The sequence below is a fragment of the Alligator mississippiensis genome, chromosome 2, assembly GCF_030867095.1.
Source record: "Alligator mississippiensis isolate rAllMis1 chromosome 2, rAllMis1, whole genome shotgun sequence".
NCBI lineage: Eukaryota > Metazoa > Chordata > Crocodylia > Alligatoridae > Alligator > Alligator mississippiensis.
In genome coordinates, this window is record NC_081825.1 from 20,974,117 (window position 1) to 20,992,162 (window position 18,046).

General features: G+C 45.2%; 1 protein-coding gene across 4 annotated transcripts in view; it reads right to left on the reverse strand.

The window, feature by feature from the left end:
• Positions 1-9,211, reverse strand: part of MFSD10 (major facilitator superfamily domain containing 10) — a 35,846-nt gene extending 26,635 nt beyond the window's left edge. The window contains exons 1-5 of one of the 4 annotated variants that reach the window (XM_019479035.2): positions 9,121-9,211; positions 7,314-7,393; positions 6,305-6,500; positions 3,481-3,577; positions 2,385-2,488 (exon numbers count right to left, since the gene is read on the reverse strand). In XM_019479035.2, coding sequence (XP_019334580.1) covers positions 2,385-2,488; positions 3,481-3,577; positions 6,305-6,493 — 390 coding nt within the window. In that variant the 5' untranslated portion in view covers positions 6,494-6,500; positions 7,314-7,393; positions 9,121-9,211. Of the gene's footprint in view, positions 1-2,384; positions 2,489-3,480; positions 3,578-6,304; positions 6,501-7,313; positions 7,394-8,992 lie in introns of all 4 variants that reach the window. The other 3 variants (XM_014607757.3, XM_014607759.3, XM_014607758.3) reach the window with 3 other exon arrangements.
• Positions 9,212-18,046: the final 8,835 nt, after the last annotated feature.

The following is an 18,046-nucleotide window of genomic DNA, read 5'->3' on the forward strand; positions in this document are numbered from 1 at the left end:
ATGTGTTGGTATGCACTTATAATTATCTTCGTTATAAGTTAGAGGCTAAAGACATCTTGTCCACCATTTTGAAACTGGGTGCCTTATCAAGTCATGTAAATGCAGCTGTAAGAACTTACACAGCTGTGTGATTTTTCTGAATTGCTGGCATGAGACCAGTTGGGGACTAGATTAGGAGTAGTATTTAGATACCTAAATACATAGAGGGTATGTCTACATGTGCAATTAATGCAGAGCAAATAAACTCAGGAGCTTATCATGCCTGGATGCACCTTTGAACATGCGCCTGGGTCTGTAGCACATTTCATAGACATTAGGGCTGGAAGGGACCTTGAAGATCATCAAGTCCAGATCCCTGCCTCAAGGGCAGGAAGTCAGCTAGGGTCAAAGGATCCCAGCAAGATAAGCATCCAACTGTTTCTTGAATGAGTTCAAAGTAGGTGCCTGCACCACTTCTGAAGGGAGTCTATTCCATGCCTTGGAGGCTCAGACAGTAAAGAAGTTTTTCCTTATGTCCAGCCAAAAATGGTCGTGGAGGAGTTTATGATCGTTGGTCCTTGTTATCCCTTGGGGCGCTCTGGTGAACATATGTCCCCCCCAGATCCTGATGCAGACCCCTTACAAATTTATAGGCAGCTACCAGGTCACCCCTGAGCCTGTACTTTTCCAGGTTGAAGAGTCCCATGGCTCTCAGCCTCTCGTCATAAGGCATATTCTCTTGCCCTCTAATCATGCGCATGGCTCTCCTCTGGACTCTCTCAAGCTTCTCGACATCCTTCTTGAATTGCAGAGCCCAGAACCGGATGCAGTACTCCAGCTGCAGCCTCATCAAGGCTGAGTATAGTGGGAGGATGATATCCTGGGATTTACTTGAGAAGCATCTATGGATGCAAGCCAGAGTTTTGTTTGCTTTACCAGCTGCGACTTCACATTGGTGGCTCATGTTCGACTTGTGGTCAGTCATGACCCCCAAGTCTCTTTCAGCCATGGTGCTAGCGAGCGTAGCACTGCTGACCCTACAAGTGTGCTGCGGGTCCCCCCCACCCCCTGAGGTGGAGTACCTTGCATTTTTCAGTATTGAACGTCATCAGGTTTATATCCTCCCACTTACTAAGCATATCCAAGTCAGTCTGTATCATTAGCCTATCCTCAGGCGTGGACGCTATGCCCCAAAGTTTACTGTCATCGGTGAACTTGGCCAGTGCGCTTCTGACACCAATGTCCACATCATTGATAAAGATGTTAAAGAGAACCAATCTAAAGACAGAGCCTTGGGGGGACACCACTGGTCACAGAGCACCATTATGATTTGCTTCCATCGACTACTACTCTCTGGGTCCACCCTCAGAGCCAATTTCCCAGCCATGTAGTGTAGCCGAGGCCACCGTTGGCCAATTTTTTCCATGAGGAGATCATGGGACACCAGATCAAAGGCTTTTTTAAAGTCCAGATATATGTCAATCTCTTCTCCCTTGTCCAGGTGATATGTCACCTGGTCATAGAAGGAGATGAGATTGGTCAGGCAAGGCCTACCTGCGACAAACTCGTGCTGGCTGTCCCTCAGGATGTTGCCATCAGCCAGATTGTCAAAGAAGGGTCTCTGATAATTTCCTCCAGAATCTTAGTGGGGATTGAGGTCAAGCTAATTGGTCTGTAATTCCACCCTTTCTTGAAGATGTGTACCACATTGGCCTTCTTCCAGAGTTCAGCTACTTCACCTGAGCACCACGAGTTTTCGAATATTTTTGCCAATGGTTGGGCTATGACACCTGCCAGTTCCTTGAGACCCGGCTGGCAGGGACCCAGGGAGTTAGGGGGGCCAGCCTGCCAGAACATGGCTGCTCTGACCTGGCTCCACATGCTGTGGAGGGGCTGGTTGAGGCACAAGGGTGCTCCAGTGCAGGGCTAGCCAGCAGGCAGCCCCAGCACTGAAGCATCTTCATGCCCCAGCCAGCCACATCAGCATCAACATGTGAGGTGCTCTGAAGTAAAAAGCTCCAAAGCAGGAGAGTACTTGTATTTATAAGTACTACTCTGCTGCACAGTTTATTAGTTTACTCCAGCCTAATAGTCCTGCATATATAGACACTGAAAGGTTTAATGCAGAGCTAATTATTCAACTCCACAGTAAATGTTTCATGTAGATATGCCCAGATAGAGGCTTTTGAAAAACCTAACTTAAGTGCTAAAGTAACTAAATGGTCTTAAGTACCCAACTGTGGAGTTAGGTGCCCAACTTTGGCCAAATAATTAGGCCAGGTATGGCAGTGATGGTCAGGACTTCAGTCTCCTAGTGCTGCACACTAATCACTGGACCATCTTGCCTCACTCCCCCCAGGCATCTGAGATATGCTCATTGCAGTCAGGCTAACAGACAGACATACCACTGTCAACAACAAGACTGGCCTTCTTCCCAAGTAGTCGGAGGCAGCACCAGTGAGTGGAGAGAAGAAGAACTGCAGGATGGAAAATATGGAGCCAATCAGACCTAGAAAAGATATGTCATTAGATTCACTGCCTTAGTTTTAAACACTAGAACAGTCAACATGTTCAAAGCCATTCACTTCACTATGACCCTCTGACATCAGATGATGGCATGAAGAGAAATGATCTCACTGAAACAACCATTTGGCCTAATACTGAACCTATGCTGCTTTTAATTGCAGACAAACCAGAACAAGGTGAGGATGCTGAAATGGGTTTGTCCTCCTCCTTTACTTTAAGTAGGGTCTCGCATCTCTTTCATATAAATGCAAAATGCAGATTCTTTGCTATTTTCTAAGGAAGCACTTTTCTGTTCACAGAGAACAGATAATAAGGGATGTTTTGGTCTAGTTTGCACACAATTCTTAGTTCCTTTAGGTACTTTTTCACTGTTTGAATTTGAAGCTGTCACATTTAATTAGCTTATCTTTTCTTCCTTTTCTATTGAAGGTGGCAGCAAGACATTGGCATACACAAAGCCCCCACTTCAACGGCAGTCAGCCCAGCAATCTCAAGAATCCTTTGAACGTTGCATCCTGTTCCTGTGATCTTCAATTCCTCTCTTCTCTTGCCATTTCTAACTCAGTGCTCTCATTAATTTGCATTGCATTAGTGACAAACTGGTAAAAAGAAGCCTTGTCACAGTTCTCTTTTTTAAAAGGTAAAAGCTGGATTATACATCTTACATCCATCCAGGCTGAAAATGCGAAGGCTAAAAAGCAGCAATGAAATCCTGCTCACATTGATTTCAAAGAGTTCACTGCCAAAGTTTGATAGGGAATATCTGGGGAAGAAAAAGGGCTTTGTGGTTGCTCAAATACAAAAGTTTTTAAAGAGCCAAAAGTACATTTAGAGATGCACAGTTATAGTTTTGTTCCCAGACTAATCATAGCTATCTAGGTTTTCACATTCTTTACCTGGTGTTGTTTTCATATATAAAGACATCAACATAGAAAACATCCTGAAACCACCCCAAATTTGCAGTTTTATTCATACCTCCAAACAAGACACTGTTGTACTTCCTCTCTGGGGGCACCCCAATCATTACAGCGAACCAGTCCACCCTGCGCTGCAATGACAAATAGAAGCCATCCTGCAAAAGGAGAATGGAGCAATTAGTGGGTACTTTGGGAAACAAACTCTTTCCTGCATTTATTTGCAAAAACATAGCATCATGGCTTCTGATCCCAAAGGCCAAGTTTAAACACATCCACTCCCCTAGCGCGTGCCTAAGGCCCAATGTAACAACTCTCCTCATGCCCTTCTCTGTCTCCCACAAAATCGACTGCTAGTAGCAATAGAAGAAAGCGATCCCACAGAACTACGCATCGAAGCAACAATGGAATAGTAACATAGGGCTTGAAGGGACCTCCTGGGTCAGAGTCAAATCCCCTGCTATAGCAAAGGAACGCACAAGCCCTGTGCAAGCTCCCAACACCCTGCTTTTCCTTTACCACATAGCCATAACAATTCCATTGCAGGTAGTCATATACAAATTCAATCCATGACACAGCATGAAAATATATGACTCGATTATGGACACTACCTGTTACAGAGGCTAAACCTGGGTTTTATGTATAATACAACTTAGATACAAGATACAAGAATCTCTCACCTCAGCCAGGTCTTCTGCATCCTGCTGGAGACCCAAGATTCTCCACTGTGCACCCCTACCTTAAAAATCATGCATCTCCAATACTAGTCTCCTTTCCTCATTCAATAGCCTCAAATAACCAAGAAGGTTACAAATGAGCAATACAAGGTTCTCCATCTCTTCTGTATCTTAGCGCCTCAGGAGCAACAGACTTATTAGGAAGAAGACCCAAGTCTCATACTTAGCTCTATGTAAAGTTCTAGGCCACCAGACTAGCCCAAACTCCTCCTTTCTTACTGAAGTTCTTCCTGATTCTGACAACCAATATAATTGGTTTGGATAGCTATACCAACTGAAAAGGGCCTCCAATGTGCAAAAACATTATCCAATCCAGCATAGGACTGTGAGATGCCCTAGTAACCCACTGACTGGCATTTCTCTAACTAAGACTAGGGCCTCAAAAATCCTTGAAACTCATCACCATACTCATTGCTAATCTGCTCTGGGGAAGGTCAGAAGCTGGGGCACTGCCCTCCACCTGAACCCATTAATCTGAGAAAACCAACTGGTGAGTATTCACAAATACATGAAATCTTGCACTTCCACATAGTGCTTTCCATCCAAGGATGTGGTGTCATCATCCCAGTCATGATGCTGGAGGACCAAAACAGAGTACAGAGAGATATGCGACAATTCCAGCAATGTAGCAGATGGTAAAAGAGTATATTCCTGAAAGGGAATTTAAGTAGTACAGAACAAAAAAAGTATGGGCACTTAAAGGAAGATGAGAATAAGATTTTAGGGCTGCATTATAACCTGGTAGAGATGACCCTGGAGCCCTGTCCATTGCTTTAACGCAGTGGTGCCCAAACCTTTTGCCTGGTGGACCAAATGGGCAGTGCCCAGTCCATCCATGGGTCAGATCCAGCCAGTGCTCCCAATCTGGTATCTGAGCGAGTGGGGGTAGGAGGCAGGCTGGTCTCAATGCAGCCTGGCAGGGGAAAGGTGTTTGATCCAGCCCGTGAAGAGGAAAACGAATGTATTCCAGCCCTGAGAGGGAAGGGGGCACAGCCAGGCCTCAACCTGGCCTACAGCAGAGTAGGGGGCATAGCTCAGCCCCAACAGGAAGCAAGGGGGCATGGCTCAGCCCTGCAGAGGAAGGGGCTGTGGCCAGGCCCCAACCCGGTCCCACAGAGAGGGAAGGGGGTGAAGCTAAGACCTGCAGGGGGCAAGGGGACATGGCCAGACTCCAACCCGGCACCATGGACAGAAGGGGATGTGGCCCAGCCCCAATACAGAAGTGGGAAGGAGATGTAGCTTAGCTCTGACCAGCAGCTCACGGAATGGGATTTGGGGATTCAGTAAGGGGGAGGGTGATAGTATTAATGACCACCACTCCCCTGCTGCCAAATTTTCAGACCCGTGGGGAGCCCCACAGGCCGGCTGCAATGGCTCCATGAGCTACATATGGTCTATGGCCTGGAGGTTAAGCACCCCTACATTATCCAAAGACCACTACTTACCTATAAACCCTAATACTAGTGAAAAATGTGAGTGTTTTGCCTTCCAACTTAATGGCTGGCACTGGAGACTGAGCCACCACACAAATAGATCTAAACACCCAGGGAGAAAGAAGAAAACAGCCAACACATAGATAACAACCAAGCAGGAAGCTCACAAGAGATGAGTCAGGAATACTTCAGGCAAAACTACAAGGACTGGGACAAGGATGTTCCTGGGGATGGAAAGTTCCTTCTGCCTTGCACAGTCAGTTCTAACTTCCTGCTCTCCTAGCCAAAAAATACAGAGCAGAGACTACAGACTGTTACCAGGGGACAGGGCTTCACCTCAGTCTGACAAAAGCAATGAGCCTGGCTTTAAAGGAAACTGCTCATCTCTTCACCTATCACTATAGGGGCCCAAAGAGGACAGATTTAGGACAGCATCAAGAGCTAGCCCTTTAGAAGTCTACAAATTTCTCAAAAACTGTATCCCTGATATTTGCTCAGCAGCAAAAGGGAGAGAGTCTCACTAGACATAGCAAAACAAATCAATTAACTTCAGAACAGTTCAAACGCCCCCCCCGGACTGGGGACTGGAATTTATTCTGCGTGCTACTATTTGAGCTGCGTCCAGAAAATAGGCCTTCAGTTCTCCTCTCTCCAGATCCCGTTTTTCATTTTACTTTTTGCCCAGGTGTGTTTTCAGCAGGTTGTTTCTACTCACATTGTTCCTGCTGTAGTGCTCAAGGATTGAAGGAAGAAGTGGCAAGATGATTGTGAAGCCCAGCAGGTCTATGAAGAGTGCCACAAAGACAGTGGTGATCACTCGCCTAGAGCCATCTCCAGCCTCTGATTTGTCCTTGGTGGGGCTGCTGCTTCTATCCCCCTGTCTCAGGAACATGTTCTCAGGCATTGCACATCTGAAAAAATATAACCACACTCACTCAACTCTGAAAGCTTTCAGGCACTTGGGTTACTCCACCTAGACAGGACAAGATTGCTGTATCATTCTTACTCTCTTTTCCCTGGGCAGAGCATGAAGTAATTTTTAGAATCTGTGGTTCACTAGCATGCTTGGTTTTTTTAAACAGACCAGCCTCTTGATTCTTGATCCTTATCGAGTCAGCTCATTTGCTCTGGTAAAAGCAGGCTACAGTGGCAAGGAGTTTGCGCAGCACCGTTCCGGGGAAAACTCCAAGCACTCAGTACAGCTGAGGCTTGTTATGACACAGAGTACTTAGTCACATTACTGCTAACTATTCCTTTGCAATGTTTACACTTTTTCAAGCCTTATTTATATAGTTGTCTTTCCTGCCCAGAGCAGGGGGGCTGGACCCAGTGATCTCACGAGGTTCCTTCCAGTCCTAAACTTCTGTAAATCTGTGAATGTTTCAAATCTAGCATAAAAATTGTTCCATTTCATGATTATCCTGATTACCAGAAGTCTCTTTAATTAGGTAGCTAATGGGTTGTGTGTATTTAGATAAAGATCTGAAATAAAGTAGATATGCTGACCAACGTAGGGGGGTTCCTTGCCAGAAAATTTGTTCTTATGAAGAATAACCACAAAACAAAACATCAGTTTTTTAAATTACTGAATTGCCTTTAAATCTATACCAAAACTATAAGAAAGATATAAGGGTAGGGAAAGCAGTTTTTTTAACAGACACCATTTCATTTTCTTGCACATAACTGCTAACAAGACATTTTCCATATTTGTATTCCAATCTCACCTAAATCCCTGGTTGGGACCCTACTGTGTTTGTTACTGTGCAAACACAAAAGACAGCCCCTGTCCCGAGGAGGTTGTATTCTGTAAGACACAACAGACCATCAGTGATTTCTTGAACACTACAACAGGATTTCTCCCCAATTTCCACACACACAACAACCAATGCCTGCAAGGTCCTGACAACTTCAAAAACAGAACAAAATTAAATGCTGCATTTAAATTTACTAAAGCAAACAGTAAAAGTAGAAAACATGAAGCATACAGGGCATTATCTGATTTCAAGTCTGTCAAGCGCAAAACCTCAGCTGACTTCAGGGATGCAGGATTAGGCTCACTGAGTAATTTCACGCATTTATTCTTTACAAAAAGGACACTCCATACTATCTGCACAAATCACAGGGAACATAAAACTGTGGAACACTAAATCTCATGCAGAGATCATAAGACTGGTTATATATTCATTGGACAAATGTTTTTGTGACATTTCTCTATCACGGGCTGTGTTTACTGCGGCTAAAATATTAGTGCACAAACAAGCACAGGAGGAGAAAACCTGCTATCTGTTTATGAACACATTTGTCACGATGCTGGTAAACATAGTACTGAAAAGGACTATTTACTTCTGGCTGTAAAAGGGCATGAAACTTTTTTTTTTTCCCTCAAATGAACAATCAGTTTAATCATAACTATTAAGCGCCATGGTATACCCAAACAGAATATCGGTCCCATATTGAACTGGCACCGATAAAAGGAAAATTAACATTACTGGCTAGCTGGGTTTTTTTGGCTGGTGTAGCTGATAACCTCACCAATATAATTATGCCTTCTGACCAGGGCCCCCAGACGCTGCTGCACACATGCAAGTGGCCAAGAATGCAACTGGGCAATGGAGAGAGCAGCGCCCTGCAGGCAAGTCTGTGGAGAGGAACGGGTATAGGGTAGGGAAGGGGGGGGGCAACTGAGGCCCCCACAGTGAGAGAGGGAGTGGGGCATTGGTAGGGACAGGGGTGCTGTCCAGCCAGGGTGGTGAATGGGACTCGGGACTGGGCCAGGAAGCAGGATGGAGCCGTAGGTGGCTTGTCCAGGAGGGCAGTGGGGTGGGGAAGCCCGCCACTGTGTGCACCCCCTGGGGTGGCATGTGTTCCCCCACCCCAGATTTGTGTGCAGGGCAGATGCAGGCTGCCCTCTGTGGGCTCAGGGCTCTCCGCTCTGCTGCCTTTGCCCAAGGGGCTCCATGTCGGCCATGCATCCCCAGCAGCAGCAGGGGCGGTGAGTTGTGCCTCCCGCCGCCAGACAGGCAGGAGACACGCGCCGACGCGGGGCCCCCAGGGCAAAGAGAGCAGAGCGGAGAGCCCCAAGCCCACAGTGAGCAGCCTGCATCTGCCCTCACCCTGCTTGGCTCCTCTCTGGTTGAGTGTCCCCATGCTTAAAAATAGTGGTGACAGCACTTGAACTAAAGCTTATTTGATGAGCTTTATTTACTTCAAATGCCCCCCACTGTTTTTAAGCGCTGGGATCCCCTGGACAACCCACCCACGGCTCTGTCCCGCTCCCTGCCCCCGCTCCCGGGCCTATTCACCAGCCTGGCTGGGAGCACCCCCAGCCCCTGCCCCACTGCCTCCCTCAACACCAGGGCCTCCATCTGCCCTCCCCCACACCCCTTCCCCTCCACAGACTTACCTGCCGGGCGCTGCTCTCCACGCTGCCCAGCTGCATTGCTGTAAATCGGTTATCGGATCCGTATCGGCCGATACAGCTGGTCAATAATCAGATATTGGCATCAGCCAAGAAAATCTTTATTGACGCACCCTAGAGACCCCTGGTCGCACACCGCTCGCGCTCCCCTTCACGGTCCGCCCTCTGCCGCCGCGTGACGCGGGGCTCAACAGCCGTCCGGGGTTTCTTCTAAAAAACAGGTAGCCGCCAAATCTGTCACGGGGGCAACCCTGGCGTTTCAGGGCGTTGCCACGTCCGCCGGTCAGCCCCGGTCTTCTGGGGGCACGGAGATCGCTCCCCAGGAAAACCTTCAGCCCCCCACGGGCCTCCTCACACGCTGGGCCCCGGGCGCGTCGTGGCACCTCCTGCCCCAACCGCTTCCCGCGCCGAGCCAGTCGTGCCAATCTCACGGTCCGGCTTCTGGGCGGGGGATGGCGACGGGAGAGACCCGCCCCTCTGAGGCAGGGTCAGCCCCGGCCCAACCGCCATGTGAAGCTGCGTGAGGCCACCCTCCCTCACACCCGAGCCGCGGCCTCAACCCCCGGGGACACCGCAGCAGAACAGCTGGCGGATGACGCCCGGCGACGCGCAGCGCGGAGGCGCCGATGGGAGCGGCCCGGCGCCGCATCCCCGCCCGGCCCCGCCGCCGCTTCCTGTTCCGGGCGGGGCGGCCTCTCTAACAGCTTGGGATCTTCGCTCCTGCCGCCGTCAAGACCGTTTTCCACAAACGGCAGCGCACCGCGGTGTCGCCGACCGTGCTTGTGCGCACGCGCTCCTCCGGACACGCTTTGGTTTAGAAAAAGTCTAATCAGTAACAACCTCTAGATAAGAGAGATCCAACTTGTGGCTCTTCCTGACGTGAAAACCGCAAGGAAGAGGAAATCAAATAAAGATGCTGACTGCAAGGAGAAGCTCAGCTGGTGCAATTCAGGGAGGTTTGGGCCTCGACCCGGTTCCAGAATTCAGGTTTGGTCCGAGCGACTGTTGCACTTTTATATGGAATATTTTGGAGGAGTGTTACCGGGGAAAGATGTGCACGAGCAGCTCCGATCCTGGCAGTCGGGGTAGAAGAAAGTTACAGAAGAACATGATTTACTTGGAGGGACCATTAACCTTGAAACAGAAAATAACAGATGTCAAGACAATTCATAACTGCGTATGAAACACTGCTGTAGTGGAGCATGATGACCTCCCAGGGCAGAGAGTAGTCCATGATGAGGGCACGATTGGATATTTCTTGTTAATTTTTTAACAAAGGTGTAGCTACTTCGGTGCTACCAATGGCATAAACTCCGGTGTTGTCATCTTTGGCGCTGTGTCATATTGCTGCGTCCGTGACCCTGCTGTACTCGTGGTTTGCAATAATGACCATAGAACGACTCTGCTGGCGCTTTACAGTGTGGCGGGTGTACGCGGGGAGGAAGCAGCCTGTTCTGCTCCGACTTCCTGACAGGGAGCACTTCAATAGTCTGCAGGCATGCATTCGGTCGCATGGCTTGCCTCTGCACTTTTCCCTAATCATCAAATACACTCAAGTCCTTTTTAAGCTGAAATGTATCTGTGAGTCCTCATTAGCTTTGCAGCAAAGTCACAACACTACATTACACCCTTGCCTACCACTTAAATCAGTGCACCTGATTTCAGAAACCAAACAACCACTTATTCGTATGGAAAAACTCATAAAATATTAGTACTTTACCAAAAAGAAGTCAGGTGGAAGCTGGGATAAGAGGGGAGAAATTTCTTGATTACCTAGAGTTACTCTAATAACAATGGCATGTAATGAAATGTCTGTCTCAGCAAACTGCTCTCTAGAAGTGCTCTAGTTTTACAAGTCAGTCCCTTTTTTTATTCTGGGAACTTCCTTCTTTGCGTTGTTTATTGGTTTGGCTTTAATCTGCAGTTCTCAGTCCTGATAATACAGTAGTGGGATTGTTCTCTCTTCTGGGACTAGCCCCTTCCACTTGTAATTTATAGTGAATCAATATTTACATGTTTCTCAGTGGACTCTAATGAAGCTGCCAACATCTGATTCACAAAAGTCTTCCATCTTTATCTGCAGCCATTCCTTTTTCTCACTAATTTTTCTCTCTCACTTTCTTGGTGCATCTTACCTCCTGGTTTCCTTATTTTTCTTCCTTTTCTCACTTCCCACAGTCCCCAACTGGCCCTATGTCTTCCTGCAAGAGGCTTTGCTGTATTGTGCTCAGTTGTGGGCAGCCCCGGGTTCCCAGACTGCTTTAAACTGAACATTGTGTCTCCTACTAAAGCCCTTGGCTGCTGGTGAAAAAATTGTGAGAAGGCCTCTTAAACTTGAACGTGAACTGCTTGCAGCTGAACTGAAGTAAATCCAAGCGTGCTAAAAGGGAAAAAGATGAGGCAGATAATGAATCCACCAGGATGCATTTACCACTTTGGGCAGATAACACAGAAGGAATAGCATGAGCTTCCTAGTATTTGTGTGTGATTGTTAGCTATTGAACATCACATACACATATGACTTTCTCTGTAATTTATGTATAAATAAATTGCATATGCATTCTGGGTTAAATAGTTAATTATGCTGCTACATGCTTAACTGACACTTGACCCCTCCTCAGATGAGTAATGAACATTATTAGGGAGAAGTGAAGGCTTAAGGTATCACAGAAGCACCAATACCCTTACAGGATTAGAAAAAGATTACAGAACATAGAGCATCTATCTGAAGTGTGTAGGGGGGATATGTAACTGGACTTTCTTGGGTTTATAAGAAACAGCATAGAAAGAGGGTTGTGGATTTTTAAGAAACCAAGTACCTGTACCTTTATCCTCTTCACATCAATAATTTCTTGGAAAATGTATGCAAGACTACAACTGAGAGGGCAGCTTGGATCTCAAGAACTGAGTAAAGAAAACAAGACATTATTGACCAGATCTATCACTGGTGTAATTTTGTAAAGCCCATGGAGATATATGGCTTTGCTTCGGCTGAGAGCCTGGCCCAGCACATTTTATAAAATACAGCAAACACTATGAGTTAGTAATAGTGATGTTACTGCAGCGAACTCTCCTGCAAGCTCTGTTTCCAATAAAAACCGAATAATCAGGCAGATTCCCTGATGCCTTTTGCAGCCTGTAAAATAAATGCTGAAAGTGAGGCTCCAATCCCAGGTAGATCAGTACAAATCCAGAAGAAATGCTTTCATGAAACTTGTGAATTTCTCTGGTTTTATGCCACTATAATCATCCTCACAGTCTGGGATGATTATAGTGAATCTTTGTGTAATAATTTAGGAAGTATGGTGGGATTATAACCTTTCAGAATTCCAAATAAATCCCCAAGTTCCTGTTATAGAACATAAGACTGGAAGAGATCTCCTGGGTCACAAGGTCTCGTCCCTCATGACATCATATGATCCAATTAATAAACTTGTCTAGCTCTGTCTTAAAAATAGTTAGTTTTTTTGCCCCCATTACTACTTCAGAACCTTGCCTCTGATGGTTAGAAATCTACTTCTGATTTCCTGCCTGAATTTAACCATGGCCATTTTACACCCATTCGTTCTTATGCAAAGATTGTCTTTAGCTATTAAAAAGCTGTCCTCCCTTCCTGGAGTTGACTCTTCCTGGTGCAATTATTTCACCTTCTCAGTCAAATGTTCTTAATTTATAAGTCCAATTAAGCATTGAAGTTAGTCTTCTATAAGAAAAAAAAGGCTTCTTAATTTCTTCAAATATTCAAAGACATTCTGTTTAGAGGCCATGGAGATTTAGTTACTCAATCTGTAAGGGAGCCTTTTCAACAGATGCCTAATTAAAATGTTTCAAATTGTTTTAAATAGACAAGGCACAGCCAAATGCATACATACAAAGGTATGTAGCACTGCAGTGCACAATTGTGGGTTGGGTGTCTTGATATTATATTCTTCTAACAGCAGCTAACAAAGTGGGTGGTGTCAAAGTGGATAAGCAGGCATCATCTTAGGTTAAACCTTTACTGTCACCACAGTTATAAGGTAATTGCCAAATGCTTTTGCTCCTTATAAAAACTTTGTAGAAACTTCATCATGCCCCTTAGAGGCTTGGAGAAGGACCAAGGACTTTTGGAAAGAATATGCTCCAAAAATTAGTAGGATTTCATATTCTCAAAAGACCCTGTCTGTGAGTGGCACCAGCAGAAGACTGCAAAGTCCCTCCCCTTCTCAGGGCTTTCATTCTGTTTCTTCTGATATCCAGAAAGTATGCTACAGCAGCAGCAGTCCCCGTGGCTGAACAGGGAATGCTGATGGAAACTGGCTCTGAGATCCACTGCCCTCACCACAGTAAGAAAGAAGAAATGCATGCTTCGCTGGCTACATTGAAAAGGTCAAGTCCCTGGAGCAGAAGAAACAAACTCTGCAGGCTGAGCTGCAGGAGCTGACTGAGCTCTTCCAAGTGAAGAGGAGTATGACCATGAATTCAAAGAGGTGAAAGAGCTGACTGAAAATCTGACTCAGGACAAGTTGGTGGCTGACGGGGAGGGGGGTGATATCTGGAGGGCAAATTGTAAAGAAGAACTGATATTAAAAAGTAAAGGAAATATATAGGCAATTCAGCACTCCTTAACATGAGAGAGGAAGAGAAAATGTAGAGCAGGAGCATTTGAGTCAGAGGAGTTGATTTGGGATGATGCATTACAGCAGTGTATAAAGGCTCTAATCAAGGACCATGGTCCCATTGAGCTAAGCACTCACTGTACATAGTAAAACAAATTGCAGTCTCTATTAATAATACACCAGTCTCATTTGTGATGAGAACAGGACTGGCCAAATTTCAGCCTTTCAGTCTAATTAAGGTCAACAAGTCAGCAGGTAATAAAAAGCAGCAAACATTTGGGTGCTACAATAAAAACGATGTGGTATATGGAATCAGAATACATTTAATTGTTACCCATATCCAGCTGAATAGGTTTTGCTTGTTGCTATTCTCCATGGCCTCCTTACATATGGGTGGCTGTTACTACGCTGGAAAAGTGCTTCTGATGAATGTGACAGATACGTTACAAACTCCAATCTGAATGTCTGACACAGTATCCACTTATTTTCTGGAGTGGTTGATAGTGAGGTACAAACCACATTGAATATTTGTCAGAACAAAAGGAAAAATTAGTTGTAACTATGTAAGTTTACTTCCTTAAGTCTGGTGTGGTAATTCTGAAATTAAAACTGAGATGGGGTCACCTTGGGTGAATAAAGGTCTATTGTAAATTAGTCTGATTTCTTTATAGGTAATACCACCTACGACAGATGAGGGAGAGAGTTCGGTCAGGATGCAGACAAGGCAATGCCACAGCTCGACCTGTAGAGAACAGTGGAGCAGTTGAAGGAGATTGCGTTCCTTACGAAGCTACAAGAGGAGGAGGTTGCTGATCAGATCCAGAGATCCAAGGTGTGTGTTGACTTGGATTCCAGTTGCCCAGACCTTGCTGTAGCCCTCTGGGATATCAGAGCCCAGGTTGAGCAGCTGGCTCTTCTTCACTTCTCCAAGAAACAGAGAAATGGTATAAATCAAAACACCCTTAACAGCCAAGCCTCCACCTATGAAGAGGATACTAAACTCGTGAGAGAAGAGATCAACAAGTTTTAATCTCAGATAACAGACCTAGAAAACCAAACTGCTGCTTTGAGGGCCCAAAATGGGTAATTTGAGGAGAAAGAGGCTCATTCATCTGGAAAAGATGGCTGGGCTGCATAAAGTCATTGCCCACCTAGAATGTGAGCTACTAGAAACTAGGACTTATTATGGTAGGACAACCTACAACTTAGATAAGTAGCATGAAAGAACTGTTGTGGAGCATGGTGATAGACAGCCATCCAAAGCTGAGTGGGTCCAAGAACACATCCCTCCTGGATGTTTTCTCTGGGTGTGTTTCAGACAATTGTTTTAACTTATTTCGCAATGTACCAAGGCCTATTCAGTAAATAGACAAATCATTGCTTTATAATTGCTTCACAAGCAAGCGTACCAAGCAGTTTGAGGACAGACAGCTGATATAATTTGGCAAATTGTGAGTTCGAGTATATATAACATCAGTGAAATAAGTGATAGCTTGAAACCTGAGTCTGGCACACTGGATCCAGAAACAGTAACAACTTAAAGCTATGCAAATAGGATGCCATGACAAGATGCTTTCTTAAGTGTGTGTTCAGTCAGTCTAATGTGAAAACACTTCACAAGCCCTGAAAGGCAATGGGGAGTCGGGAGTTCTAATCCCTGCCATGCCACTTGCTGCATAGGTTTGGACAAGTTGCTTGAGCACATTTACATATAAAATTAGGTAAAGTATTATCCCATCTCACAGCGCTTTCCAAAGGATTAACTGGTTAATGTTGATATGGTGTCTACAAAGTGCTACATAAATATTATTAGTTCCAGATATAAAATATTGTTATATATTGACAGCAGAAAAGAAAGGTTTCAAAAGCTTATATGTTAATTTTACCCAGCATTGTTTCAAACATGACATAATGTAGCCTAGCTTTCCAAAATAGTCATGAGTATTTACCACACAAGTGTTTTTGATTGCTTTGTTCTCTCCAACAGCCTCTTCACTCATTCCTCTGCTCCTTACCCCCCAACCCATTAGTGTAGACAATGTATTGCACCTCCTAACTCCAGCTCCACACCCCTCATCCCAGTTAGTAGACCCCACCTACCCCACTCTGCCACATCCTCATTTCTTTTCCAGTGCATCTCTGCTGATGGCAGAATCTCCATTGTTGCCTGTATCATTTCCCATGCAGATTATATGCCTATATCCCTTACTCATTTCTCCTCAAGAACATCTATGAGGTACTAACATTTATTGTTTAAAGTGCAGCTGACAGTTTCTGTGTGGTTAAACTGTGTGATGCTGAGTCTCCTGAATCAACTCCATTGCTTGAGAGTGTCAGATGAGCAAGTAAATGAAACTGCTTAGCATAAACTAGCAGAATGTAGCAAGGCAGGTGTAGATTAAAACTCCAAGTTGTGAATGTTTAGCTATAACAGAATAGAAAGTATATAGAGGGAAAATGGTTCTTAATTCCTGGAAGTTTATTAGCATTTAATTCTTGGCTTGACTAATATGTCTTCTTTTTAAAGACCAAAGAGATGCAACCAAGAAAGAATTGTCATACCGTGCCAGTGGAAAACAAAAAGAGTGTGTACAGTAAGTGTTCGAAATCTATAAAGACCTTACAGGCATCCTCACTAATTTTCGGAAAAGCTAATTGAAGATCTTCCTCCCTTAGTTGGCATGAACATTTCTAATGTGTATATATTATGCGCTGAATTTAAACTTTTTAATGAAGCTAGTTTAAAAAACGTTATTATATATATCTTTATGCTAGTTACTCTTTGGTTACATTGTTAAATTAATTTTAGATTTAGTAGAAGCTAATTTGCCCCAGGTAGGGTGATCTTTGTAAGGAATGTTGACATACAACACTGCTAAGGAGTTAAGTAACATTTAAACATGAACACACTGGCTTTCATTTGTAACTGCATTTTTCAGGACTTGTCATTTCAATGGCAAATCTTATTCAAGGAGAAGGTAAGAAGCAAACATCATGGATATCGTCTGAGGTAACTTATCTGAATTTTCATCTGCACTGACAATTATTTTTCAAAATTTAAAACAGCAACTTAAGTCAATTCTGTCACCTTTGATTCATATATTGGCCAAATCATAAAGGAACAGGTCTCCAGAACTGTGTGCTTAAAAATGTATATGGCCTTTTAATTCCTAATCAACAATGTGCACCTTTAGAAATCACATAAGTGAACATTTGTGCCATGATATGGCTCTTTGGTTGCAGTTATGGTACATGCATGTGCAAGTTACAGTTGAGAATGTTCTGAAAACTAAACACAGCTCTACTTTGGAACGGGATTTTCAATACAACTACAACATCATACAGTTCTGTGTTTTCTGTGGTAAAGAAATAAGAAAAGATATGACCAAATTCCAACGTGAGAGCAAGCTATGCTCATAGCATGGGGAGGAGGCGTGATGGGCACGGTTAGCAGTGTTCCCACTTGGGCTGATTGGCAGGGGGCGGGCAGACGCTGCCCGGTTAAAAGGGGAGCGTGCCAAAACAATGGGGGGGACCCACATAATATCGGAGAGGACTGATCACCCTCGCCGGAGGTCCTGCGTCCGCAAAAACCTGGACGGCCCCATCACAGTTTGGTATACCACCCAAGTGTGCTCAAGAGCTCCCGAGGAATCGGCGAATTAGATTCCAAACACAGCTGTACGAGATAGTTGCCTGAATAGTGAGTAAAAGCGATTTTTTCTTATCTCACTGCCTCCCCGGTGTGTTTCTGTCAACGGAGGGAGAGACAGAAGAAGGAGGAAAGGCCCGAACCCTTTTGTCCCCGACCTACTCGAATAGATTGGGCTCAACCACCCATAGTTAGGTTGCACACGGTGACAAGGATGGGATCCTCGGGGAAAAGGGAAAACGAAGGAGATGCCGACGAGTTAATTAGGCATTGCCCATGGGGAAACCATCATCGGCCCCCAACCACGAACGCTGAAGATTTATGGGCTCATGTGGTGTATCATCAAGCTGGGCAGGATGGGAAGATGGGAGGCTATGTTTCCATCCGCCTGACTGAAGATAGTGAGGAGCTGCCTAAAGAATGGGTTGTGTCAGGCCTCAGTCCCGCAGCCCTAGGATGTCTCCTTTCCAGCCCCACAGTTCTTTATCATCCACCCAATAAAAAGCCCGAGGCATTGCTTTGTCAGGCTCACAGGCATGGATGACCGTATTCCCGCAAAAGAGTATGCCAAGTGTATACAGTACCTAAAGGAAGGGAGCAGCTACGAAACCCCTCCAGATAAATTCAGCTGCCCCTATCTCGATCTCAGGGGTACCGAGAATGAAATCTTAACGGCACTCTGTGAGAGTCTTGAGGTCGATGGACGGGATGCCGCGGGGTGGACGGGACAAAGGTGGAACAAGGGAAAAATGATTAATATCCTGTTTCGCTCAGTGACTACCTTGCTGT